Source organism: Xiphophorus hellerii, chromosome 8 (genome assembly GCF_003331165.1).
Source record: "Xiphophorus hellerii strain 12219 chromosome 8, Xiphophorus_hellerii-4.1, whole genome shotgun sequence".
Taxonomy (NCBI): domain Eukaryota; kingdom Metazoa; phylum Chordata; class Actinopteri; order Cyprinodontiformes; family Poeciliidae; genus Xiphophorus; species Xiphophorus hellerii.
Window position 1 is genome coordinate 1,889,129 of NC_045679.1, and position 26,703 is coordinate 1,915,831.

The 26,703-nt window shown below is 38.5% G+C and overlaps 4 protein-coding genes and 1 long non-coding RNA gene across 7 annotated transcripts in view; 1 reads left to right on the plus strand and 4 right to left on the minus strand.

Annotated features, from left to right (window-relative positions):
- LOC116723907 (nuclear factor 7, ovary-like) lies at positions 1-19,253 on the minus strand. 2 transcript variants are annotated; one of them, XM_032569132.1, is made up of 2 exons: positions 19,144-19,253; positions 1-2,144 (listed from the first exon to the last, which is right to left on the minus strand). In XM_032569132.1, the coding sequence occupies exon 2, from the start codon at positions 2,125-2,127 to the stop codon at positions 736-738; it is 1,392 nt and encodes a 463-aa protein (XP_032425023.1). In that variant the 5' UTR covers positions 2,128-2,144; positions 19,144-19,253; the 3' UTR covers positions 1-735. The 2 variants fall into 2 exon arrangements, with proteins under 2 accessions (XP_032425023.1, XP_032425022.1); XM_032569131.1 differs by lacking the exon at positions 19,144-19,253 and adding an exon at positions 2,216-2,365.
- The window catches only part of LOC116723912 (nuclear factor 7, brain-like), a 153,432-nt gene that overhangs the window by 40,806 nt on the left and 85,923 nt on the right, over positions 1-26,703 (minus strand). The gene's annotated exons all lie outside the window — the stretch shown is intronic.
- Positions 9,601-11,351, minus strand: LOC116723913 (nuclear factor 7, brain-like). The gene is made up of 2 exons (XM_032569141.1): positions 11,188-11,351; positions 9,601-11,116 (listed from the first exon to the last, which is right to left on the minus strand). The coding sequence occupies exon 2, from the start codon at positions 11,097-11,099 to the stop codon at positions 9,711-9,713; it is 1,389 nt and encodes a 462-aa protein (XP_032425032.1). The 5' UTR covers positions 11,100-11,116; positions 11,188-11,351; the 3' UTR covers positions 9,601-9,710.
- The window catches only part of LOC116723930 (uncharacterized), a 19,188-nt gene continuing 9,584 nt past the window's right edge, over positions 17,100-26,703 (plus strand). The window contains exon 1 of the long non-coding RNA XR_004340069.1: positions 17,100-17,215. This is a non-coding gene — a long non-coding RNA (uncharacterized LOC116723930). The remainder of the gene's footprint in view (positions 17,216-26,703) is intronic.
- On the minus strand, positions 17,655-19,070 carry LOC116723919 (nuclear factor 7, brain-like). The gene has a single exon (XM_032569147.1). The coding sequence runs from the start codon at positions 19,053-19,055 to the stop codon at positions 17,670-17,672; it is 1,386 nt and encodes a 461-aa protein (XP_032425038.1). The 5' UTR covers positions 19,056-19,070; the 3' UTR covers positions 17,655-17,669.

Genomic DNA, 26,703 nt, shown 5'->3' on the forward strand with positions numbered 1-26,703 from the left:
TGAATGGAAATAACATTTATTACAGTTCTGCACTTATTTCATACATCATCTCCCTAAAAATGGAAAACAAATTATACAGAGATGAAAAGTCCAAAACTTCTTCCTCTGTTTTGTTTCAAAACCAAAACTAAACTCAGACTAAAGAATCAGAAATGAAAGATTAACGCTGCCCTCCTGCAACAATATTCAGTTTTTGGTGCTTCACAAACATCATGTAGAGTTTATCATTGTTCTGAAATCTTTATAGTAACAAACTGGATGATAATCTCTTAATTATGAAGGTCTGATGAACCAAAGTGTTTGGAACTGAACTGAACAGAAAGTCTCTAGGCCAGATTAAAATCTCCTGTTATTAACGATGGACAACATGGACTTAGATTATTATCACAGTATTTTCTGGTATTTACTGAATAATAAAAGTGATGATAGAAAGTTTAAACACAGCATTGATCAGGGAAATAGTCAAAGCAACACAAATAAAAACTTAGAAGTAACTGAAAAGGTCATTTCAGATTCATTCAGTAGTTCAGTTTTATCACTAAGCAGCTACAAATAGACAGCATTCAATTCAACATATTGACATTAATTTCTGCTAGAATGGAAACAATAGTTGGAAAGTCAGAGATGAAGAATCTCCAGATGATCAGATCATCTCCAGTTTCCTCTTTAAAACTCACAGTTTCAATCTGATCAATAAGTTTTTATTTCGACTTTGTGATCTTCATGCTGAGATCATCAGAGCTGCTGCTTGATCACTGAGATCTTCATCGGTACGATCTTTAATGTTTTAGTAGTGGCGAAGAACGGAAACATCTTGTGAGTGAAGGTGTGTGTGAAGGTGCGTATGTGTGTGTTAGTATCCAGATCAGAGAAGGACAGCTTTCCTCTGTCCCAGTCCAGATTCACTCTGATCCTCTGGAGATTCTTCTGGACTGAGAGACGGGTGAAAGGAGCTGGTGGAGAACGTGCATAGTAATTACCTGAATAGAAAAATATAACCAACAATCCAGACTTTATGTCTCCCTTCCTCTGAACAGACTCTTCTAACACACCAAGTTCCCAGTATTTACTGTCTCCAACATCAACATCCCAGCTGTGGTTCCCTGAGTTAAAACCATCAGAACTCAGAACAGACCAGCGCCAGTTAATATCAAATCTCTCTGGATTATCAGGAAGCTGCTGTTCCTCTCCTATTCTAAAGCTGGTCAGATCTTCAGACAGATGGAGATCTGGACCAGCCGTGTTTGGGTCCAGAACCAGTGGAGTGTAGGTCACCATGTTCTCCATGTTGCTCCAGATGTTGAAGGCCAGGTTGCCCAGATGTTTGGCCTGGTCTATCAGAGCTCCTGAGGGCAGCTGTGGATCCTCCAGCAGGGGGCAGCGCTGGACTCTTTCCACTGCAGCCTTGTAGTTGTGCAGGAATGAGACGTCTTCAGCTCTCAGCTCCTCCTCTGTGGCTCTGACTGTGTCTGAAAGAGCTGCTATCTCTCTGCTCAGAGCCTCCATCTTCTCCTTCATCATCCCTCTCTTCTGCTCCTCTTCCTCCCTCAGTGCAGCCAGCCTGGCCTCCTCTTCCTCTGCTAGAAACTGATGAAGCTGCTTAAACTGCTCCATAATCTGCCTCTCTGTGTGTCGGGCCTGGACCTTCAGGTCTTCTGCTGTCTGATCAAACTCCTCCTGAACTTTCTTCCTGAGCTCCAGCTTCTTCTTTAAAGGCTCCAGAGTTTCCTGAAGTTTCTTCTTGTGTTGCTGAGCAGCTTCATTAATGGGTTTGAATCTGTGATTGGTGTGTTTTTCTGAATCTCTGCAGACGAGACAAACTGGCTGCTGATGGTCCAGACAGAAGAGTTTGAGTTTCTCAGAGTGCAGAGAGCAGAGATCCTCTGAAGCTCTCTGCTCTCTCTGCTGTAAGAAAGACTCACAGAGATTCTTCAGAGCCAGATTAGGAAGTGGTTCATCTTTAGAAGATCTCCTTTTACAAACTGGACACTCTCTTCCTGGTTTCTCTCTCCAATATTTCTGCAGACACTCCTTACAGAAGCTGTGGCTACATGACAGAATAACCGGATCCTTAAATATTTCCAGACAGACCGGACAGCAGAGATCATCGTCTGATCTGGAAGCCATTTTGTCTCAGAGTGAAGCTGAAATCACAGCAGACAGAAAGTCAAACCAGGAAGTCAGTTTCTCTCCTGTAGAAACTTTCTGAACTTACTTTCACTTTGATTGTCTTGTTTTTCCTCCTGCAGCAGTCTGTGTTTCAGTGTCTAGTTGCTCAGTTCTCTCTCTGTTCTCCTTGTTCAGTGTTAGTTTGATTTCAGTCGGAGACGAAGGCAGGAGTCAGACTTCCTCCTCAGGGTGTTTACTCTATGACAGGCATGTCCAAAGTCCGGCCCTGGGGCCAATCACGGCCCGCGGTCAGATTTCATACGGCCCGCAGCTTCGGTCTTATAATGTATTATTTATGGCCCGCCTGCACTGTGAAACAGAATAAATAAATCATAAAACTTGAAACTGTAATTCCTCCTTTCACCAAATGGTGAAAGCAGCACCACTTTAATACTATCAGTCTCTGCCTCGGTGCAGCGAACCCCTCTCCACTCATTTCTGCCATGGCCACTGCAAAGAAAACGAGGAAAGTTTACAGTGAGGGCCGCTTTCAAGAGAGATGGGAATTACAATACTTCTTTTCTGAAAATCAAGGCAATTATGCTTGTCTAATTTGTAATGAGACGGTTGCCTTGTTTAAGGATTTTGACGTAAAGAGACACTACCAGACTAAACATGCCAACACATACAACAAGCTAACAGGAAGTGACCGTGCTGAAAAACTGAAGCAGCTCCAACCTGCACTGGCATCACAACAGCGATTTCTTTAGGCCTGAGTCAAAAGAAAATACCACCAAAGCAAGCTACGAAGTTAATGTTAATAGCTAAACATGGCAAACCTTCTACTGAAGATACATTTATCAAAACTGTGTTATGAAAATGGTGGAGAACATTTGCCCTGAGAAGAAGCAAGAATTTGCGAATGTTTGCCTGGCACGCAACAGTGTGGCACTGAGAGTTGAGGACATAAAACTGAGTGTTTTGAACGGTAACGTCTGTCACTATCAGCAGCGAAAAGCCAAAAGAACATTTATGCACTTGGATTTATGGCACTTATTTTTATTAAACTCTTGAGTAAGATTTGGTTATTACTGTTGATGTTATGAACCTGTACATGTGATACAAACTATTACTTTCTGAAAGATATTGTAAATGACAAGAGCAAAATTAACTTGTTTTAAGATTTAATAATAACAGACAACTTTGCGTTACTTATAACTCCTGTTTAAAATGTTCTTGAGGCAAAGATATTTTTAAACTCATGTAAATTTAAGGTATTTCATACAGTTTGTTCAATGTTATCTGACTCTCCAGATATGAAAGAAAAGCAGAATTTGTGTTTTTAGAGTTGTTCTCATCTGCCTGAGTGGCTTATATTTGGCTATTTTGTCATTTGAAAAATAAAGATAATTGTGACAATGAAAATTGTTTTATAACAGTGTGTATTTGCATGACACTTTTGTAGTTAAAAAATGTCCGAACAAACTATTGGGCCCCGCGCATCTTGACTTTATCAAATCTGGCCCTCTTTGCAAAAAGTTTGGACACCCCTGCTCTATGAGTTTTTCTCTCAACTGTTTCCTGTTCATTTTTTCTAAGAGTTCCTGTTGGAGTTACAGTCTTGAGGCAGAGATGTGGCGCCCTCTAGAGGATTTACAGTGAACATGCAGCTTTACAAAAACTATTGTGGAATAAAATAATTATTTACAGTGTGTTTACTTTTATTAGAAGTTTATTTAATATTAATCTTACAATGTTTAATCAGTTTGTATAAAGTTATTGTTCCTCTTTTTAGCCTTCACAGTTTGCCTCAGTGTGTCAGAAGCTTAGCAACAGGCGATCAGTAAATAGTTTTCATACCTTGCAGAGTGACAGACCAGACCGACGACTCAGCGATTATTATTAGGCACAGAATATTCTGCCTGAAACCCATTTTTAACTGAAGGTTGCATTTTTCTCTGTGTGTGTATTAATCTGATTAGCTCCTTGGGATGTTGGTGATGACACTCTGTCTGTGGGAGAAGGACAGTATACAGTTTATATAGAGAGGTGATTCCTTTGTCTAGTTAGATCTCTTCTGGGTTCTGCATCTGTGCAGATGTGAAATAAAGCTGTGTTTTGTTCTTTCTCTTTAACAAGGTTTGGACTTTGTTCATTTTTCTCGCTCCACACCTTCAACATTTTCAGATAAAATAGTTTCTTCTTGCTTTATTTAAAATCATATTTTTCCTCTCATAAAACTCTTTAAGGATCTCCACTAACATTAAAACTTAAATGTCTTTATTGACTGATGTGTCACAAATGATGGCTAAAGACCTCACCTCTTTTTTTTTTTTCTTAATTTATTATTAATTTTGTCAGGAAAACACCATCAACATTAAAAATCTGTTTTCCAAGAGAATCCAGGCCAAGACTGTTAGCATCACACAAAGGTTACATAACATTCACAGCAAACACATAAAAACTTAACATCGTCATGAATTACTTAATTAAAGGGACATTTCATGAAAATCCACTTTTTCAGCCTTTAAATCCATTTTTTGATAACTTTGAGTGTCTAGAAGTGCAAAAAATCTAAATTTACTCTCCTGGTGCTGCATAGATGCCTTTATATGTTTTTTTATGATATTTTCAGAATATTTATTTAACGTTTCTTGGTTATGACATCACCACATTTGCTGTTGAACTTGTTAAAAAGGTCATGACTTCCAGATAATCAGTTTGTGAATCCGACATTTTTTTCCTCAAGTTCAGCAGAACTGAACTTTTAGTCTGAGTTCAGTTCTGCCAAATATGAGGACAAAAACTATATTTTGTCTCTCACTCACTACTAAAGACTCACATTCACACAAAATATTAAAATTGCACATATATACTATTAAAATGTCACACATGCATACAATTTTTCTTTCTCACATGTATACATAAAATATTAAAATTGCACATGTGTAACATGGGGGAAGAACCCGGATCGTGACAGAGGACGTGGCCCTAAAGCCAACTGGTGGACCTCTCAATAACATCAAGTAGCCTCGGGTCTCCCAGTTAAATGTACCCAGGTAGGTCTGGCTTAAAATGATGAAATAGTATACAAAATATATTTTATTTATGTATTCTTTTACAATATTAAAAATATACTTTCTTATTCTAAATTAAAACCCAATAAAGCACAGGAACCCAGCACAACACCAGAAGCAATCTGAGACTTAAACACAAACAACTGCAAACCAAATTAGTAGCAACGCAAATTAATGACACAAAAACAAAGTTAAACAAAAGAAAAGCAAATCTCACATTGCGTCAACCCAGTCCTATAAAGCTGTGCCCAATCAGCTAATTCATAAAATGAAAAATAAAAAAATATGAACTGGTTCTGGTTCTGTAGTGCTTGTGCTACAACTCCAACTCTAGAGGACGACCTGTTAACAAATTAACAGAGAGCATCTAAAAAATGCACCTTGGTGAGAGCATAATATGCAACAGCAGCAATCTGTAATACCCAAACATGACAATAAAGTGTCTGCGGACAATAATAAAGCCATATAAGGTGAAATGAAAAACTGGTACCTTAATCAGCCACACAAACGGTACATTCAGACGCTGCAGTGAAAAGCAATTAGAAATCACGTGAGAAAAACCAGTAGCAACAATATAAAAAGTGAGCTGACGTTACACAGAACCAGCCACAGGTGACATCAAGAATCCATCCACCCTAGAGATGGGCCACCTGAAGCCCGGCTTGAGGCGCGTACCCAGTAAAAAGGGGGCGTGTCAGATGAAGCGCTGCTGCGATGCTTGTCGTCTTGCTGAAAACCAAGAGACTGGCAACAAACGACGCCTCGCATCACCTGGGACACGTGACTGCTTCATTTTGCGTCTCAGTTTTCAAAATAAAAGCACAATAAGCCGTGCTGCTTCATGGGTTCCTGTAGGTCATTTGGTCAGAGGAGAATATTTGTCTTCAGTGGCCAAAATAAACATATAAACACATCAACATATTTATGTGTATTAATGATGCAACTCATCTAAATGTAATTTTTGTTACTGGTTTTCTCAATTGTAGATTATGGTGTTTTTTATGACTTTATATTGTTGTGATTTTATGATGTAAAGCTCTTTGAACTACATTGTTGCTGAAATCTGCCACACAAATAAACTCGACTGAAAAGGAGCCAAGAGGAAAATCTCTGACATCTGGGAAAACTTTGAGATGATCGCTCACAATAAAATTCTTCTTACATAAAAATAATCAACCCCTCCGCCTCCCAATTTCTCACCTTCTGGAAATTTCCACTATTATTTGTAGTCTGATCAGTCTTGCACAGCAGAAACAGATTTAATCCTGTTGCAAGACTAAAATTCACTTATAGCTAAATATAAGGGATCAGAGCCAATTAGAAATCCAAGAAAAAGCGAATGTCCCAACAAGCACTGCACTCCCAAGACACTAAAACATCAAATGTCTCTATTGTCAAATCAGTCTATGACATAAAAGAAAACCCAACACAACCACTGATGTTCAACATAAACCAGGATTAGATTGGCTACAAATCATTTTAATATTAAAACATGTCACAATTTAATGTGATTTAATTGATTCTCCTGTTACTAAACATGAGTTTGATGAAAACTTTGTGACAATATTGCGTTTACTAATTTTTGTTAGTGTGATCTGAGTGACAAGGCTGTTCCAGTTTCACCAGCAGATGTCACTAGTGAGTGATGAATGAAGCATCGAGTAATTAACCTTTTTGCAAAGCAAAGGGTTGGAAAGCTTCATAGCTTCATGAGGATTCATTTGCCCATCACTAATTTACCCGACCAGCAGCACAAATATCCATGATCCAAATCCTGGTGCCGCTTCCCGACCAGCACGGCGCCAGCGCTCATCCAACCGAGATCCAACTGCACACAACAACAGACCTGACACTCCTAGCCTGGCGGGCTCACCCGGTGCCTTTATACACTAATGAACCCGACAATGCTGTGAACCGGAAGTGAAGGTGGAGAAACGGGGCATAGATGCATTGAAGGGCCCGAAACGGGTGGGAATTTACAGCCATTTCATGTAAACACTGTTTTCAACTAATACACCACCCAGTTACACATATACACTACTAAAATATCACACATACACACAAAGCATACAGACATGCTATTCTGAATGATAGGTGGAAAATGTATGTGTGAACTAACACTGGACTGAATGAATGAATGAATGAATGAATGAATGAATGAATGAATGAATGAATGATTGAGTGAATGAATGAATGAGATTTGTATGTGTCTGTGTGAGAGTTGTCCCAGAAGAGGCGGGGCATAATCTGGATATCAGATGGCCATGCGTTGATACTGCAGTGAAGTTAGTTTCAGGTTGGATATTAAATCTTGGCGCTCCGCGGAGTAAGCAGCGTTTAGCTCAAGGTTGATCCGATTTATGAAAGCTAATTTGGGCCAGCAGTTCTCTACCGCTCCCTCCTCAAGCGCTCAGAGGTTCACTAAGGGCTCTAACCCTCACTCCGACTCTTAGATTATATATTTTAATAGTAAATATGTGAAATTTTAGTATTTTGTGTGAGAGAGAAAAATTGTATGCATGTGTGATTTTTTCTAAAAACTTTATTTAATATCAAAATAGAAAACATGGTGTGATACATTCCATAAATGAAAGGAAAATAAAATCATGGAGCTAACAAAAAGAAAACAGAGGCTATTGTGTTGCAAAGAATGAGTTTTATTAACTGTGTGCAAATGAATGTATATGAGAGTGTGAGCAAAAATGGTCTGAACAACATTATCAATATGTAGAGCAATAAAAACAAACTGAGCACAAACAAAACAACAAAAAAATATTAATACTAGCAATAATAACATCAATGAATTATGAAAGACAGGTAAATACAGACATGATGGATCATTTAATGAAATTGATCAATTAATTCTACTGAGTGGAATTTGTTATATTGCAAACAGGAACTACATGAAATGAGAAGGAAAAATGATGCTGAAAAGAAGAAAAGCAAAACAGGGCAGAGACAATGATCATAATACATAAATGACGTAATTTAAGGTAAATATGAGAATCATATGAAATCTATTTTATTTCCATTGAAATGTGTTCAATGAGTAGATTTTTCCAATGTGTCTCACTGATGGTGGTCCTTGTTCTCCAGCTCATAAGAATTGTTTTCTTAGCAATGGTTAAAGCTGTAAGTAGTTGTTTAGTGTTGGAACATCATTAATGGTTTTGGTGGCGTCTCCCAGTAAACAAAGAGAAGGTGATAATGGGATGAGACAGCCAAGCCTACTGGACAGGAATCTAGTTACTCTGATCCAAACTGGTTGGACGGGTTTGCATAACCATAAAGCATGAAAATATGTATCACAGGTATTTTGTGAACAAGTTCTGCCCAATTCAGACTGAGACAAACCCATTTTATGCCGGTTTTGAGTTTGTAGTGGATTCTGTGAAGTACTCTCTTGTTTACAAGCGTATTTAGATCATATTTTAGCTGACATATTTTCTCTTCAGATTGTTCTGTTGCTTATTTCCTCTAATAATTTCCGTCTCTAGCCGAGTTTATTTTTCACTTTCCTCCCTTTTCTTATGGCTCCATATGCTCTGATTCTGCCTCTTAATGCAGCTTTCTCTGATTCCCTCGTCAAAACTTTTTTAGATATTTATCAAACTCTTGTTCTTCCAATAGTGATAGATTTAGGCGCCATCTACTGGAGAACTTGGGAGGCTGTTCTTCTACATTCCCAGAGATAGATATGGGCGAATGACCACTGATCACAATCCAGTGTACATCAGTTTTTGTTATGTTTCCCAAGAGGGAATTGATTATTAGAAACATATCAATCCATGAATATGAATGATGGACAGAAGAGAAAAAAGTAAAATCTTTGCAGACTGGATGTAACAGTCTCCAGCTTTCACTAAGGCCAAATTCACTCATATAATGTTTAATTATTTCTAATGATTTCATTGTTGATCTATAATTAGATCTTGCTTTCTTATCAATAGATTGATTTAATTCTGTATTAAAGTCCCATCTGTTATTATTTGGGATTCTGAAAATACAGAAAGTTTTGTAAAGAAATTTTAAAAAAATAAAATTCAATCTGGAGACAAATATCAGCATGTAGACCAGATAGATGTTCAAATATTTTCACTCTTTTTTTATATGAACCAAAACCATTAATATTTCAACTAATAAAATTTAGTTGTTGCATTTTTACAGTAAAAATGTCCAGATAAATCAGTAAATATTAAAAAAAAAACAAGCTAATAAATTTACAAACAAGTTGCTCTAAAAGGCCTCAGAACAGGAAGATGAGGGTCTGTGGAGCTACAATAACCAGGAATCAGACCAAAGCATTGCAGTTATACTTTAACTAGACCATAAGTGAAGGATTCACGTGTGAAAAGGATTTAAAAGCCTGATATGTTTAAAAGATCCCAGAACCATGAAAGATACAAGTTAGAGATGAAGAATCTCCAGATGATCAGATCATCTCCAGTTTCCTCTTTAAAACTCACAGTTTCAATCTGATCAATAAGTTTTTATTTGGACTTTGTGATCTTCATGCTGAGATCATCAGAGCTGCTGCTTGATCACTGAGATCTTCATCGGTACGATCTTTACTGTGTCATCAGTGGCGAAGAATGGAAGCATCTTGTGAGTGAAGGTGTGTGTGAAGGTGTGTATGTGTGTGTTAGTATCCAGATCAGAGAAGGACAGCTTTCCTCTGTCCCAGTCCAGATTCACTCTGATCCTCTGGAGATTCTTCTGGACTGAGAGACATGTGGGAGGAGCTGGTGGAGACTGTGCATAGTATTTACCTGAATAAAACTCTACAGTCAACAATCCAGACTCTATATATCTCTTCCTCTGAACAAACTCTTCTAACACACCAAGTATCCAGAATGAACTGTCTCCAACATCAACATCCCAGCTGTGGTTCCCTGAGTTAAAACCATCAGAACTCAGAACAGCACGCCAACAGTAACGAAACCTCTCTGGATTATCAGGAAGCTGTTGATCCTCTTCTCTCCACCCATTGGTCAGATCTTCAGAGAGATGGAGTTTTGGACCAGCCGTGTTTGGGTCCAGAACCAGAGGAGTGTAGGTCACCATGTTCTCCATGTTGCTCCAGATGTTGAAGGCCAGGTTGCCCAGATGTTTGGCCTGGTCTATCAGAGCTCCTGAGGGCAGCTGTGGATCCTCCAGCAGGGGGCAGCGCTGGACTCTTTCCACTGCAGCCTTGTAGTTGTGCAGGAATGAGACGTCTTCAGCTCTCAGCTCCTCCTCTGTGGCTCTGACTGTGTCTGAAAGAGCTGCTATCTCTCTGCTCAGAGCCTCCATCTTCTCCTTCATCATCCCTCTCTTCTGCTCCTCTTCCTCCCTCAGTGCAGCCAGCCTGGCCTCCTCTTCCTCTGCTAGAAACTGATGAAGCTGCTTAAACTGCTCCATAATCTGCCTCTCTGTGTGTCGGGCCTGGACCTTCAGGTGTTCTGCTGTCTGATCAAACTCCTCCTGAACTTTCTTCCTGAGCTCCAGCTTCTTCTTTAAAGGCTCCAGAGTTTCCTGAAGGTTCTTCTTGTGTTGCTGAGCAGCTTCATCGATGGGTTTGAATTTATGGTTTTTGTGTAAATCTGAATTTCTGCAGACAACACAAACTGGCTGCTGATGGTCCAGACAGAAGAGTTTGAGTTTCTCAGAGTGCAGAGAGCAGAGATCCTCTGAAGCTCTCTGCTCTCTCTGCTGTAAGAAAGACTCACAGAGATTCTTCAGAGCCAGATTACAGGGTGGAGCATCTGATGTAGATCTTTTCCTACAAACTGGACATGAACGACCAGTTCTTGTGCTCCAACATTTCTTCAGACACTCCTTACAGAAGCTGTGGCTACATGACAGAAGAACCGGATCCTTAAACATTTCCAGACAGACCGGACAGCAGAGATCATCGTCTGATCTGGAAGCCATTTTGTCTCAAAGTGAAGCTGAAATTACAGCAGACAGAAAGTCAAACCAGGAAGTCAGTTTCTCACCTGTAGAAACGTTCAGAACTTACTTTCACTTTGATTTGCTTGTTTTTCCTCCTGCAGCAGTCTGTGTTTCAGTGTCTAGTTGCTCAGTTCTCTCTCTGTTCTCCTTGTTCAGTGTTAGTTTGATTTTAGTCGGAGACGAAGGCAGGTGTCAGAGTTCCTCCCCAGGGTGTTTACTCAGTGAGTTTTTCTCTCTCAACTGTTTCCTGTTCATTTTTCCAAGAGTTCCTGTGGAAATTACAGTCTTGAGGCAGAGATGTGGCGCCCTCTAGTGAACATGCGGCTTTAGAATAATTGCACAGTAAATCAAGTTTTTCTGATAAAAGTTTCTTCTTGCGTTATTTAAAAATATATTTTCCTCCCATAAAACTCTTTAAGGATCTCCACTAACATTAAAACTTAAATGTTTTTATTCACTGATGTGTCACAAATGATGGCTCATCTACCCTAAAGACCTCATCACTTTTTATTTTTTTTTAATTTAGCATTTATTTTGTTTTGGAAAATCCCATCGATATAAAAAATCTGTTTTCCAAGAGAATCCAGGCCAATACTGTTAGCATCACACAGAGGTTACATAACATTTACAGCAAACACATAAAAACTTAACATCGTCATGAATTACTTAATTAAAGGGACATTTCATGAAAATCCACTTTTTCAGCCTTTAAATCCATTTTTTGAGAACTTTGAGTGTCTAGACCTGCAAAACATCTAAATTTACTCTCCTGATGCTGCATAGATGCCTTTATATGATTTTTTATTATTTTTTCCAGTCAATTTTTTTAACCTTTCTTGATTATGACATCATCACATCTGCTGCTGAACTTGTTAAAAAGGTCATGACTTCCAGATAATCAGTTTGTGAATCCGATATTTTTTTTCCTCAAGATCAGATTGTAACAAGATTTCCCAAATATGAGAACAAAAAATGTTTTCTCTCTCACACACTACTGAAGACTAACACACACAAACACACACACACACACACACACACACGCACACCCACCCACACACACACACACACACAATATTAAAACTGCACATATAGGCTATTAAAATGTCACACATACACACAAAGCATACAAACTATTGTGAATGATGGGTGGAAAATGTGTGTGTAAAATAACATTAGGCTGAATGAATGAATGAATGAATGAATGAATGAGTGAATGAGATTTGTATGTGTCTGTGTGAGAGTTGTCCCAGAAGAGGCGGGGCATAATCTGGACATCAGATGGCCATGCGTTGATACTGCAGTGAAGTTAGTTTCAGGTTGGATATTAAATCTTGGCGCTCCGCGGAGTAAGCAGCGTTTAGCTCAAGGTTGATCCGATTTATGAAAGCTAATTTGGGCCAGCAGTTCTCTACCGCTCCCTCCTCAAGCGCTCAGAGGTTCACTAAGGGCTCTAACCCTCACTCCGACTCTTAGATTATATATTTTAATAGTAAATATGTGAAATTTTAGTATTTTCTGTGTGAGAGAGAAAAATTGTATGTGTGTGTGATTTTTTAAAAAACTTTATTTAATATCAAAATAGAAAACATGGTGTGATACATTACATTAATGAAAGGGAAATAAAATCATGGAGCTAACAAAAAGAAAACAGAGGCTATTGTGTTGCAAAGAATGAGTTTTATTAACTGTGTGCAAATGAATGTATATGAGAGTGTGAGCAAAAATGGTCTGAACAACATTATCAGTATGTAGAGCAATAAAAACAAACAAACCAACAAAAACAACAAAAAATATTAATACTAGCAATAATAATTTCATTTAATCATTTAATGAAATTGATCAATTAAATCTACTGAGTGGAATTTGTTATATTGCAAACAGAAACTACATGAAATGAGAAGGAAAAATGATGCTGAAAAAGAAGAAAAGCAAAACAGGGCAGAGACAATGATCATAATACATAAATGACATTATTTAAGGTAAATATGAGAATCATATGAAATCTATTTTATTTCCATTGAAATGTGTTCAATGAGTAGATTTTTCCAATGTGTCTCACTGATGGTGGTCCTTGTTCTCCAGCTCATAAGAATTGTTTTCTTAGCAACGGTTAAAGCTATAAGTAGTTGTTTAGTGTTGGAACATCATGAATGGTGTTGGTGGCGTCTCCCAGTAAACAAAGAGAAGGTGATAATGGGATGAGACAGCCAAGCCTACTGGACAGGAATCTAATTACTCTGATCCAAACTGGTTGGACGGGTTTACATAACCATAAAGAATGAAAATATGTATCACAGGTATTTTGTGAACAAGTTCTGCCCAATTCAGACTGAGACAAACCCATTTTATGCAGGCTTTGAGTTTGTAGTGGATTCTGTGAAGTACTTTAAACTGTATGAGCTGAAGATCAGCGTTTTTTTGTCATATATGAGATATTATTGCAAATTTTAATCCAGAATTCAGTCTGGGATTATATTCACATCTGTTTGCCATTTTAAAGTAGGTATGGATTTTGTTGAATCAATCCTATTTAACACTCTGTAGATAAGCTGAGTTTTCTTTTTAGATGCAATTTTAAATAGTTCTGTAATTTGTGCATTAGCTTCTATAATGAGTTGTTCCAGGTCAAATTTACTTTGCATAAGAGATTTTAATTGAAGATATTCTAAAAATCGAGTATTATTAAGTTTATATTGTTTAGTTAATTCTGAAAATGAAAGGAATTTATTGCATCTAAAAAATATGTTCAAAATATGTCATGCCTTTAGAGACTATTAAGGAAGAATATTTAAAAAATTAACTTTGGCTAAAAAAGTTTGGCTCTCTCTCTCTTCCTCAAACTCCCGGGTCCTCTCAGCGGGCGACGTGCAGCCACAAGGAAACAACACTGCACGTTGACGTCACAGAATCACAGCGTTTAATCCCATACAAAGCAACGTATGAATTAACAACAAAACTGCAGAGGAACAGAGATATACATTCTTTACCTTGAGACAGAAAAAAATAGAGAAAGAAAAGACAAAGAAAAAGGCAAAGACGCGTCAAAGACAAGACAAACAAAGACGAGACAAAGACAGTCAAAGACAGACAAAGACGTGTCTTTGGAGAGAGCTGATGCAAAAAAGCAAAATAGTGGCAGCTGTCTGAAGTATTACTCCTGTGCACGAACTCTTATACTGAAGGTGTGTCTTTCCTTTTTAATATAATCAATTAAGGTGTACCTCTGGTTGACCAACTGGAAGCTACCTTAGACACTCAGAAAAACTTCGAACTCCCCCTAATTTACGCCAAAGATCAAAGGCCATTTGCTCTCTGGTTCAACAAAAGAGCCAACAGCTGCGTCCTGGGCTCCTGGATTCTACGGTCATTTGGGTAAAGAAAAACCTAAGATAAGATTTCACAGATACCTGTGAAATCCAAAGTCTCTCCCGTTATCACTCCTTACATAAATTCTCAAGGCAAACTTAAATCCAGTAATTTGGTTCAAAGAAAGGTTATCTTCACAAAACCCCATTTAGCATAAATGCTGAGCCATTTTCTAATACTAAACAAAACATTTTCATTCAAACAATTTCCATTTGATTCTGATATTGTCACAGATAGTACAATTTTCAAATACATTCATCATTTACTAGATTAGTAGTTCTAAAATTAGATAATACATTCTTCGTTAAAAACATGCTATTAATACTTAGAAAAATGTCTTAGAAGTTAAATGTTAGTTGTTTCAACATTCTATGTTGTATTCAGTTTTACTCCATCCCAGATGTTGGTTCTGGAAGACTTTTGATCTTCTGTGAACCAAACAGATTTCTCTCCTCCAGGCTCAAGTGATACTGCCCTGCAGAAGATGCTAATTTTATGGCCTCCTGTGCTCTGACAACACCGCAGGAGCCCCATTGAGAGATCCCCTTTGATCTGCATTTGGTTAGTATTGTTTGCTTGCCCATCCATAGTTTTAAGTCCATAACACAAACTTGTTCAAAATTAAGAAATTTGTTCAAAATAAGAAAGTTCAATATACCTTTAACACATGCCGTAAGATTAACTGTATTCAGCACTAAAAATAATCATTTTTCCTCAACAAGACCCAGCAGTTAATAAAATTTAGGTGTTGCATTTTTACAGTAAAAAATGTCCAGATAAGTCAGTACATTTAAGAAAAAAAAACAAGCTAACAAATTTTCAAACAAGTTGCTCTAAAACAGACTTTTAGAACTGTAAATATCTTTTTTCCCATATATACTCAAAATTAACTTTAAGGACTGTGAGATTCTTTGTATTATTCTCCTATGTGTGTTTTTGTGAGAGATGTCTGCAGGAAACTGATGAACGTGCCAGATTGCAAGCAGATACCAGCTACTCTGGACACAAAACTAAGAACTGCTCTTAGTAAAACACTAAAAGGCTAAAGGGTCAAAGCTTGTGACCCAGAGAGACAAGGGAACTGCTTTGAGACCTCGACAGGAGATTTATTGTATAGAAAGATTTATAACTGTGTGTTAGCAGCTGGGTTTGTTTAATAAAGGAGAAGCAAGAGAGGATTCTTAGAGCGAGTTTGGACACTGTGAAAATCAGACCCTCCTCTCTGCTCTGCTCGCGAGTAAAATCCAATTCATTTGTCTCTCTCTTATTTTTGTCTATTTTAAGGATGTGAACCTGACATTTAATTGGTCCTTCGAGCCGGATCCCCAACATACCTAAGGATTCCAGTGGGTGTGGCAGAGTCCAAAAAGACCGTGCAAACAGCTAAACTCTTTAGAATGGGTTTATAGATCCTTTTCCAGGACTGGAGTCGGCCCACTGGCTGGGATCTGAGGGTTGACAGAACTCTGCGAAGGGGAGAGAGAACTGAAAGTAAGTTAACTCTCTTTTAAAGAAAAGTGTAATGAGGGTTGACCCATTAAGGGTTATGAAAAAGGTTTTGGGAACCTTATAAACCGTGTGAATCCTAGGCTATAACACCTAAATGAAAAGCAATGTTTAGAACCTTGTCCTGGTGTGGGAGCCAGGAAGTGTATAGTCATGCAATAGTGTCAGAAACCAAAAAATTCCTCCAAAACATTTTTGTATTTGATTATTAACTCCAATACTAACCATTTCAATAAATATTTGTGCAATTATGTCTTTTTTATTTCTCAGAAATTAAGGATCAGTGACGACAACCTACTCATTTACTCAACTGGACATAAAAAGTGGAATTTACTTTATTTTTGTCCACTGATAAGCACCTAGACACAAAAAACAATAATTTCTTTGAAATTGATCTATGATAAAAATGGTGCGTTAGCAGCTGGGTTTGTTTAATAAAGGATAAGCAAGAGAGGATTCTCAGAACGAGATTGGACACAGTGAAAATCAGACCCTCCTCTCTGCTCTCCATGCGAGTAAAATCCAATTTCTCTCTCTCTTATTTTTGTCTATTTTAAGGTTGTAAACCTGACACAGACCAAAGCATTGCAGTTATACTTTATATAGACCATAAGTGAAGGATTCACATGTGAAAAGGATTTAAAAGCCTGATATGTTTAAAAGATCCCAGAACCATGAAAGATACATGAACGGCTAGTCTCAGCGCCCCCTGCTGGCTGAACCAAATGCCTTCAAATGAAACTAAAACCATCAGAAGAAACAAACTGGAGTTTGGAGGAGGTTCTACTATTTGATACAAGAGTGAATGAATCAGAAATGATTTGATGCTAATTTGATTGATTCCATCACATTCTGACTTTCAAACTGTGGATCCAAACTGAGACTCTAAAAATGACAGTAAGTTCTGGAAATGGAAACCAAAATAAAACCTCAGAGAAGAAATGAATGGAAATAACATTTATTACAGTTCTGCACTTATTTCATACATCATCTCCCTAAAAATGGAAAACAAATTATACAGAGATGAAAAGTCCAAAACTTCTTCCTCTGTTTTGTTTCAAAACCAAAACTAAACTCAGACTAAAGAATCAGAAATGAAAGATTAACGCTGCCCTCCTGCAACAATATTCAGTTTTTGCTGCTTCACAAACATCATGTAGAGTTTATCATTGTTCTGAAATCTTTATAGTAACAAACTGGATGATAATCTCTTAATTATGAAGGTCTGATGAAGCAAAGTGTTTGGAACTGAACTGAACAGAAAGTCTCTAGACCAGATTAAAATCTCCTGTTATTAACGATGGACAACATGGACTTAGATTATTATCACAGTATTTTCTGGTATTTACTGAATAATAAAAGTGATGATAGAAAGTTTAAACACAGCATTGATCAGGGCAATAGTCAAAGCAACACAAATAAAAACTTAGAAGTAACTGAAAAGGTCATTTCAGATTCATTCAGTAGTTCAGTTTTATCACTAAGCAGCTACAAATAGACAGCATTCAATTCAACATATTGACATTAATTTCTGCTAGAATGGAAACAATAGTTGGAAAGTCAGAGATGAAGAATCTCCAGATGATCAGATCATCTCCAGTTTCCTCTTTAAAACTCACAGTTTCAATCTGATCAATAAGATTTTATTTGGATTTTGTGATCTTCATGCTGAGATCATCAGAGCTGCTGCTTGATCACTGAGATCTTCATCGGTACGATCTTTAATGTTTTATCAGTGTAGAAGAACGGAAACATCTTGTGAGTGAAGGTGTGTGTGAAGGTGTGTATGTGTGTGTTAGTATCCAGATCAGAGAAGGACAGCTTTCCTCTGTCCCAGTCCAGATTCACTCTGATCCTCTGGAGATTCTTCTGGACTGAGAGACGAGTGAAAGGAGCGGGTAGACAACGTGCTGAGTATCCAACGATATTTAACCCAATAAACAACCATCCAGATTTTATGTCTCCCTTCCTCTGAACAGACTCTTCTAACACACCAAGTACCCATGATGAACTATCTCCAACATCAACATCCCAGCTGTGGTTCCCTGAATTAAAACCATCAGAACTCAGAACGGAACGCCAAGAATCAAATCTCTCTGGATTATCAGGAAGCTGCTGTTTCTCTCCCCACCTCCCATTGGTCAGATCTTCAGACACATAGAGTCCTGAGCCAGCCGTGTTTGGGTCCAGAACCAGAGGAGTGTAGGTCACCATGTTCTCCATGTTGCTCCAGATGTTGAAGGCCAGGTTGCCCAGATGTTTGGCCTGGTCTATCAGAGCTCCTGAGGGCAGCTGTGGATCCTCCAGCAGGGGGCAGCGCTGGACTCTTTCCACTGCAGCCTTGTAGTTGTGCAGGAATGAGACGTCTTCAGCTCTCAGCTCCTCCTCTGTGGCTCTGACTGTGTCTGAAAGAGCTGCTATCTCTCTGCTCAGAGCCTCCATCTTCTCCTTCATCATCCCTCTCTTCTGCTCCTCTTCCTCCCTCAGTGCAGCCAGCCTGGCCTCCTCTTCCTCTGCTAGAAACTGATGAAGCTGCTTAAACTGCTCCATAATCTGCCTCTCTGTGTGTCGGGCCTGGACCTTCAGGTGTTCTGCTGTCTGATCAAACTCCTCCTGAACTTTCTTCCTGAGCTCCAGCTTCTTCTTTAAAGGCTCCAGAGTTTCCTGAAGGTTCTTCTTGTGTTGCTGAGCAGCTTCATCGATGGGTCTGAATCTGTGCTTGGTGTGTTTTTCTGAATCTCTGCAGATGTGACAAACTGGCTGCTGATGGTCCAGACAGAAGAGTTTGAGTTTCTCAGAGTGCAGAGAGCAGAGATCCTCTGAAGCTCTCTGCTCTCTCTGCTGTATGACAGATTCAATCAGGTTCTTCAGAGCCAGATTACGTGGTGGTTCATCTTTCGAAGATCTCCTTTTACAAACTGGACACTCTCTTCCTGGTTTCTCTCTCCAATATCTCTGCAGACACTCCTTACAGAAGCTGTGGCTACATGACAGAATAACCGGATCCTTAAATATTTCCAGACAGACCGGACAGCAGAGATCATCGTCTGATCTGGAAGCCATTTTGTCTCGGAGTGAAGCTGAAATTACAGCAGACAGAAAGTCAAACCAGGAAGTCAGTTTCTCTCCTGTAGAAACTTTCTTAACTTACTTTGACTTTGATTTGCTTGTTTTTCCTCCTGCAGCAGTCTGTGTTTCAGTGTCTAGTTGCTCGGTTCTCCCTCTGTTCTCCTTGTTCAGTGTTAGTTTGATTTCAGTCGGAGACGAAGGCAGGAGTCAAAGGTCATCCTCAGGGTGTTTACTCAATGAGTTTTTCTCTCTCAACTGTTTCCTGTTTTTTCCTCAGGTGTTCCTGTTGGAATCAGTCTTGAGGATATGTGGTGCCCTCTAGAGGATATAATCTAAATCTGCAGTTTTAGTAAAAACTACAGTTTTTTCTGATCCATCAGTTTGTTCCTGCTTTAAGTGAAAATCTATTTTTCCTCTCATAAAACTCTTCCAGGGTCTCCACTATCTGGGAAATTCAAATGAACACATTTCATGTTGTTTCCTTCTGTTTGCTGTTTTTCTGTCACATTCAGACTCTGGAAGTGAAAATGGTGTTTGGTGTTGAGGAAAACTTTCCCTGTTTTCACTACAATAGAGTTTTGGAACTGACGTCACTGTGTGTGATGTTTATGTCTTGCGCAGTCTCTCGGCGCCATCTTTTGAGGCCACAGACCAAAACAAACTTTATTCCGGCATTTCCATTGTGTTACCGACCGCATCGAAGTTGTTTTCAAGTTGGATATTGGAGTAAGGGGCGTTTAGCTCAAGGTTGATCCGATTTATGAACATTAATTCTGGCCAGCTGTTCTCCACCACTCCCTCCTCAAGAGCTCGGAGGTTCGGGACGTCAGTTTCCGAACCAAACACTCCTGTAAATAAATGCCTTGCCTTGTGACCAACTGATACAAAAAAGGGATAATTCATGGTGTTACACGAGGCACACTATCCTCTATTAAAATTTTAAGTCATATTCAATATTTTAAATAATTTTAATATTAAATGTTTTCTTCAATAGCTTCCAAATAGCTTCCCCATTAACTCAAAATCAGTGTGAAATTGTTCTTTTAGACTGTATAGATGAAGCACACCTATCTTTATTACATTTTGACCCCTTTTTAATTTTATATTTTTAAAAATGTTTAAAAATTTTTCATAAAATTTATTACCTCAGATGATCATCACATTTGTTACCTGTAATGTTCAATTACATAGAATTCTAGGACATTACATGTTCACTTCTTACCAGAAATATGTAAAATACAACAAATATTTATTTAAAGTGTGATCTATTTCATAGTATTTACCTTTATTGTTTACCCTGAACTGTTTAATTACACATTAAATATTTAAAGATGGGCTCTTTCATCTGGTTTGATTGTTTACATTAAATGTTCACTGCAAAATGTCTGATTATACAATTGTTTACTTTAATCACATAAAATGTTTATTTAAAAATATAATCTTTCATTACATGTATGTTTATTACCTGAAATATTTTAAATATCAAATTTTTACTTAAAATGTGATTCATTTCATCACCTGTTTACATGCAACTTGAAGTGCTTGAATCAAATGTTTCATGAATGTTTACCACATTAAATTATTAAATGACAGAAAACAGACACTTCCAACTGAACACATATTTCAACACCAATGGTTCATGTTCCTCTTCAGAGTCTGCAGCCTTGCTGAGCTTTTCTCCTGCGGTTTCCTCCTCAGCCTCTCCAACTCGCTCCTCTTCTACAGCCTCCGCTGCAGTGTTGTCATTATTTACCTCTTCTGGGGTAAATAATGAAAACACAGTTTCTGTAACTTGTTGATCCACCGTGGTTTTGCTGTATCGCCTCTTTAATTTACATGCATGTTGGTCTGATGTCGTGGCGTTTGCCTCACAGTGACCCAGATTCAGTCTGGATTGAGCTAATATAGTATTTCATACGTCGGTTTGCCTTGAAGAGGACATATTGGAACACACATCAGTATTAATGCTGTAAATTTGATTACACTAGTAAAAGAGTTAACTTCACAATAATGGAATAACCTCGATGTTCACTGACAAAACTCGGACTATGCTACATAAAAAATATAAGCCCGACCTAAACAAGGTTGACCCACTTAAATGAACTCAAAGTAACTGAACATGTGTAACCGGGTTCTGCTTCACTCCACTGTACCAGGCCGGCCCCAGTAACCCCTCGACTCTGCCTTGTGTAGATTTTTAATGAAGATGAGAAGTTTCTGGTTTATCAAGCAGTTTATTTCCTGAATGGGAACATATGGGGAGTTCAAATCAGTGCAACGGCTCCGCTTCATTCAGCACACTAAACTGAGCGTTAAGTTAGCCTTTAACTTAGCACATAAAGTGTTTCATAATATTAACTAAACTAAAAGTACAAAAATTGGTGCTAGGCACACATCTAGTAATTATTAAATTTCACACTATTTGTCTAAGTTAATAAAAATGATGTTGCTAACACGTTTCTACTGTGTGCTGAAAAACGCAACTCACCTCTCGTGCAGCTTTCACAGACTGGCACTGAGTGCAGGAGCCAGCAACATTTAACCAGCCACACTAAGAGGGGGGCGCTATTTCCCCATTGCACTGATCCATATAAGGCAAGTGGGATTCTACAACTTAAACCTAAACACTGTTACATTCCCCCCTGTTGAATTCCACTTGCACCCCGAAATAAACAAACAAAAACAACATCCATCCCCTCTAAAAAAAAGGTACACCACAGCAACCATAAGAGAAAAAGAGAACAAAAACAAAATGAATATTCTAGACAATTTTTTTCAATAGTATCTTCACAGCCATTGAGATGTGATAATTCTGTTCAGCAAAGTCCAGGCAGTACAGTTACAAAGAAAGTCCAGTCAGACGACTATTCTGAAAAGAATCAGTGTAAGAACAAGTTGGCCAGACCTCTTCATCACACGTGTGGGAAGCATAAAAAAAACCCCAAAATATGCCGATTACATATTTTTCCATCTTATAACCATACGCCATCCTGATACAGACAAATGATGTGTAGACTAAGTCATCAAATCAGTCTGTGAACTGCTTTGCCTGTAGGGATTTTTAATGTCCAGCAGGTGTCAGTATTCAGTGACACAGTATCAATACAGTTTTGCTATGGGTTGAAACGATACATGACGCCTCATTTACCCAACACTAACCCACATAAAACCTCTTCAATTAATCACAAACCACATAAATGAATCCAGATTGATGTGGTGTGATATAAACCGACCGATTATGACACATTTGGAAGCAACCGAACAGAATTTCTCTGCTTGCTGCTCAGCGTCACTTGGACCGGAGTCCTGCGAAAGTTCAACCTCTTCTCCTTGCTCACCGTAACTTGGACTGGAGTCCTGGGAAAGTTCAACCTCTTCTTCTTCTCCTTCTCCTGTCTTAAGACCAACGGCAACTAACTTAAAGGGACTTTACTGCCACCTACTGGTGAAGGACATTGTGTCCGATTCCCCATTTCCCTTCTCATAACTTCAATGAAAACAAATCACATAATTGTTATTTACAACATTAATTATTTAAACTTTTATTAGTAAATATTAACTAATGAAAAAACTGTATTACATGCAAAATGTCTCATTAAGTTTGAGAAAAACATCTGTAGGTGGTTTAACTTAAAAATCACCTGCTGCCATCAAAATCTATTTTAAGTCAACAAGAAAATTGTTTGTGTTTTAACTCAGAAATTAAAGTTCATGAAGTTGATTTAACAAGATAAGTCATCTAAACTTTGTTTTTAAAGTTTTTAAGTCTTGAGTTAACTTTCGGCTTAGTGTTGCAATTTAAATCAAATGATTATTTCACAATATGCCAGAAAAAAACTGTCCTCACCTGGTTAAAGAGCAAACATTGCTTTATTATTTTCACTGACAACATTAAGTTAAAATAACCGTTTATTTTACTTCAAATTCTTCTTTCAATCTTGGATCAAAATCAAAATAAGTAGTTTTATTTATAATTACCCTAAGCATTTAATATAGTTACTCATGGCCAAAAGTTGTACTGCAGTAAGAGTAGTACTACTTCAACATTTATTTACTCAAAAGTAAAAAGTTTCCATTAAAGAAATGATTCAATAGAGTAAAAATCTGTTTGGTAAAAAAGCGACTCAAGTACTGGTCAAAAGATCATTTAATATTTAAAAATTACATCATCAGATGGAACTAAATATAAACTTATGAAGAAGTTTTGGTATTTTAAGGACTAAAATGACGATGATCCATAACTGTAACATAAAATAACAAAATCAGAAAAAAGAAAACTAAATATTCACTTTGCAGAAAAATACTTTACTTAGCAAAATAAATATTTAGTTTGTAAACTAAACACATTGCTGGGATAATTTTTAATCATGTATTCAGTAAAATCTAAAATTCAAAAGGTTTTCCTCCTTTACCTCTGTTACGACTGGCTCAAGGTCATAACAATAACGGGAGACCATGCAGGGATTAAAGTGCATAAAAAGGAATGTTTATTAACACAAACAACAATGGATTGAGGATGTCAGTATCAGTGGTGTAATGCAAATGCTTGGATGTGGTGTATGAGTGCATATGGAGTTGTTGAAGTGCAAAAACAAAGACAAACTCAAATGTGCAAAAGGAGGGGAGCTGAGGCCTGGCAACAAAACACCGCAAGCATCGAGGCAGAGTGGACGCTGATGGCGACCCAGAAGGTGGAGACAGCCAGGTTTAAATGCTCTGTGCTCCAAATGAATAAAATCAGCAACACCTGTAAAGGGGAGGAGCACAAAGACAGACAACAAGACACCTGCAACCCAGCCATTAAGGCCCAGGGCCGTAACACCCCCACCCTTAAGAAAAGGGCCCCAAAGGGGAACCTTTAAAAACTCAAAACAAACATGAATTTAAAAATGTTTGGGCTGGTAGTACGTTACCAAAATTCAGTGTCCAGGATGATAGCCGCCACATCGTCAGCCGCCACGTCCCACAGCCATAAGTTGCTGTGCCCATCATGCCTGGTCACTGGTTAGGAAGACTGGCAAAGAACGGTACAGCAGCTGAAACAGGACATGTCCTTACTGCTTCAATACCCTCAAGATACCAAGAAGAGAAAACCACTTATGAACACAGACCTGACACACAAGTGACCTACCACAGGTTCACAGCCAAATCAAAAATGGATTCACCCAGTTACCACTCCACAAAGCAATAACCAGCAATCCAACCAGATCTGAACTGGTGTTACCCAACACAAAAGGTCACAGCAACAAGTGGTCCACTACCACAAAACGTTGCTACACAAGTCAGGTAAGCAAACGTGACCGAAAATATGGAGATCAATACCCACAACATGATCACTCTTAGCATGGTCCAGGACCATACTCAAAGTTACTGCTGTCTCACAGCCAGCAACACCAAAAGAGTGTCAAACCAAAAGTGAGCCGATATCTCCACAACACCAAAAGGTCACATCACCGCTTAACCAAGTGTTCAGGATTCTCCTCATCAAATAAACAAAACATGGAGCCACACCCACAACAACCCCAGCATGGTCCACTACCACACTCTTAAGGGATTCAAACAAAATGTGGGCCAACTCCTCCACCAGAACGGTCATTTCACAACCAGGCTCAAAGCACACTTTTTCCTTCCACTGAACCTGAAACTCGAACAAGTTAGTTTGCTGCTCACCAGACAAACCAGCGACAGTCGCCATTAAAAATGGAGACGAGTTTAGACAAGGCTCTAACACACCAACCTCAAACAAATTTTAAATTTCTAAAAGTGCCGATCACATTGTCACGTGACACTCCAGGCAAGATCACAACTGCTCTGCCATCATTATAATTGCTCTTAACACATCTACAAAACATTTAACCATTAAAAGCCTCAACCTGATCCATAGTTTATAACGACGGACAAGTGACAATTCAATGCACAATAAAAACTCAAAATGACCACCCGCAGTGTGTCCCCGCTAACTGCCTAGCGAAGAAGCTTACAAACTCATCCCTAGTCTTCGGGAGGCGTAGCGATGGGTTTTTATGCATTTAAAAACCAGTGGCACGATAAAGGTGACAAGCAGGCTGTCACCCCCACGAAACCATGGAATGCTCCCGAGCCGATGAAGGGAAAGGGGATAGGGAAGCTCTACCCGCCGTACCTCCACACTAGAAAATAATGCGGTGAAACCCCTGTTGGGAAACGCCGCTAAAACCTGCAAGGGGACACCTGCTCAAAAACGCTTTACTAGTGCACATTAAAAACTTGACACTTACCTACATCGTTAAAATCAAAGCTATGGAACAAGCATCCCGCTCCAAAACCACAAAATACACAGCACGTTATCCAAACCACCTGCATATCCCCCAAGAGCGCACAAGTCCAAATAAGGACAATTACGTCACGGGATTCCCCCGTCACCAATTAAACGCACAGAAATGGCGTCTCAGCGTAACGCTAACGAGCCAGAAATCCAACGCGAAACAAGCGCTCAAACAACGTAACTCAGACCAAAGGTAAGACAAAAAGTCAAACTTACCGAACCAAACAGAACTCACAAAACCGTTTGAACGAGCCCCCAATTGTTACGACTGGCTCAAGGTCATAACAATAACGGGAGACCATGCAGGGATTAAAGTGCATAAAAAGGAATGTTTATTAACACAAACAACAATGGATTGAGGATGTCAGTATCAGTGGTGTAATGCAAATGCTTGGATGTGGTGTATGAGTGCATATGGAGTTGTTGAAGTGCAAAAACAAAGACAAACTCAAATGTGCAAAAGGAGGGGAGCTGAGGCCTGGCAACAAAACACCGCAAGCATCGAGGCAGAGTGGACGCTGATGGCGACCCAGAAGGTGGAGACAGCCAGGTTTAAATGCTCTGTGCTCCAAATGAATAAAATCAGCAACACCTGTAAAGGGGAGGAGCACAAAGACAGACAACAAGACACCTGCAACCCAGCCATTAAGGCCCAGGGCCGTAACAACCTCAGATGTGCTGTCTGTTGTCTTAACAGCATGAAAAATATTTTTATGTATTTAAACAATCATTATCTTGAATGGCAAAGACAATAAAGGAATTAAATGATCTATAATCTATTTTATATCACCTTATCTAAGAATAACAAAATGTCATTTGTTAGGTAGTCTAAAAAAAGGAAAAATCTAAAAATGTGAGAAAAACAAAACAAAAGACAAATCATTCAATCAAACCCGATTTTGAACATCTGTTGTTTCTGTAGCTACAAATTTTGCACATCAGTCCCAAATCTACTTATTGTCACCAGGTGTGCAATCAAATAAACCCAGTCTTTTCCTTACAGAATGATGCTTTTGATTAACAATTTTCAACTGTGAAATGCTTAGAGTTTTAAGTGCTTGAGAAATAGTTATTCTTATTATCTATGGATTTCCATAAGTAATACAGTGCTGGCTCTCATTTTCATATTATGATATGGGGCCATTTCACTGTATTTGTAGGATCAGGACTAAGTGCTCAGCTATATTTTAAAATCGAACTCTTGAACTTGTCAAAATAGGGAACAGAGTTTCCTTATCCAGTTTAAGAAGGCTAATGTCCACTTAAACCTGATTTTAAAGTTGTGTAAAAATCAAGCAGCTTGTAAAACTGTCTTTTAAATTTTGAGTAATTGGGCCT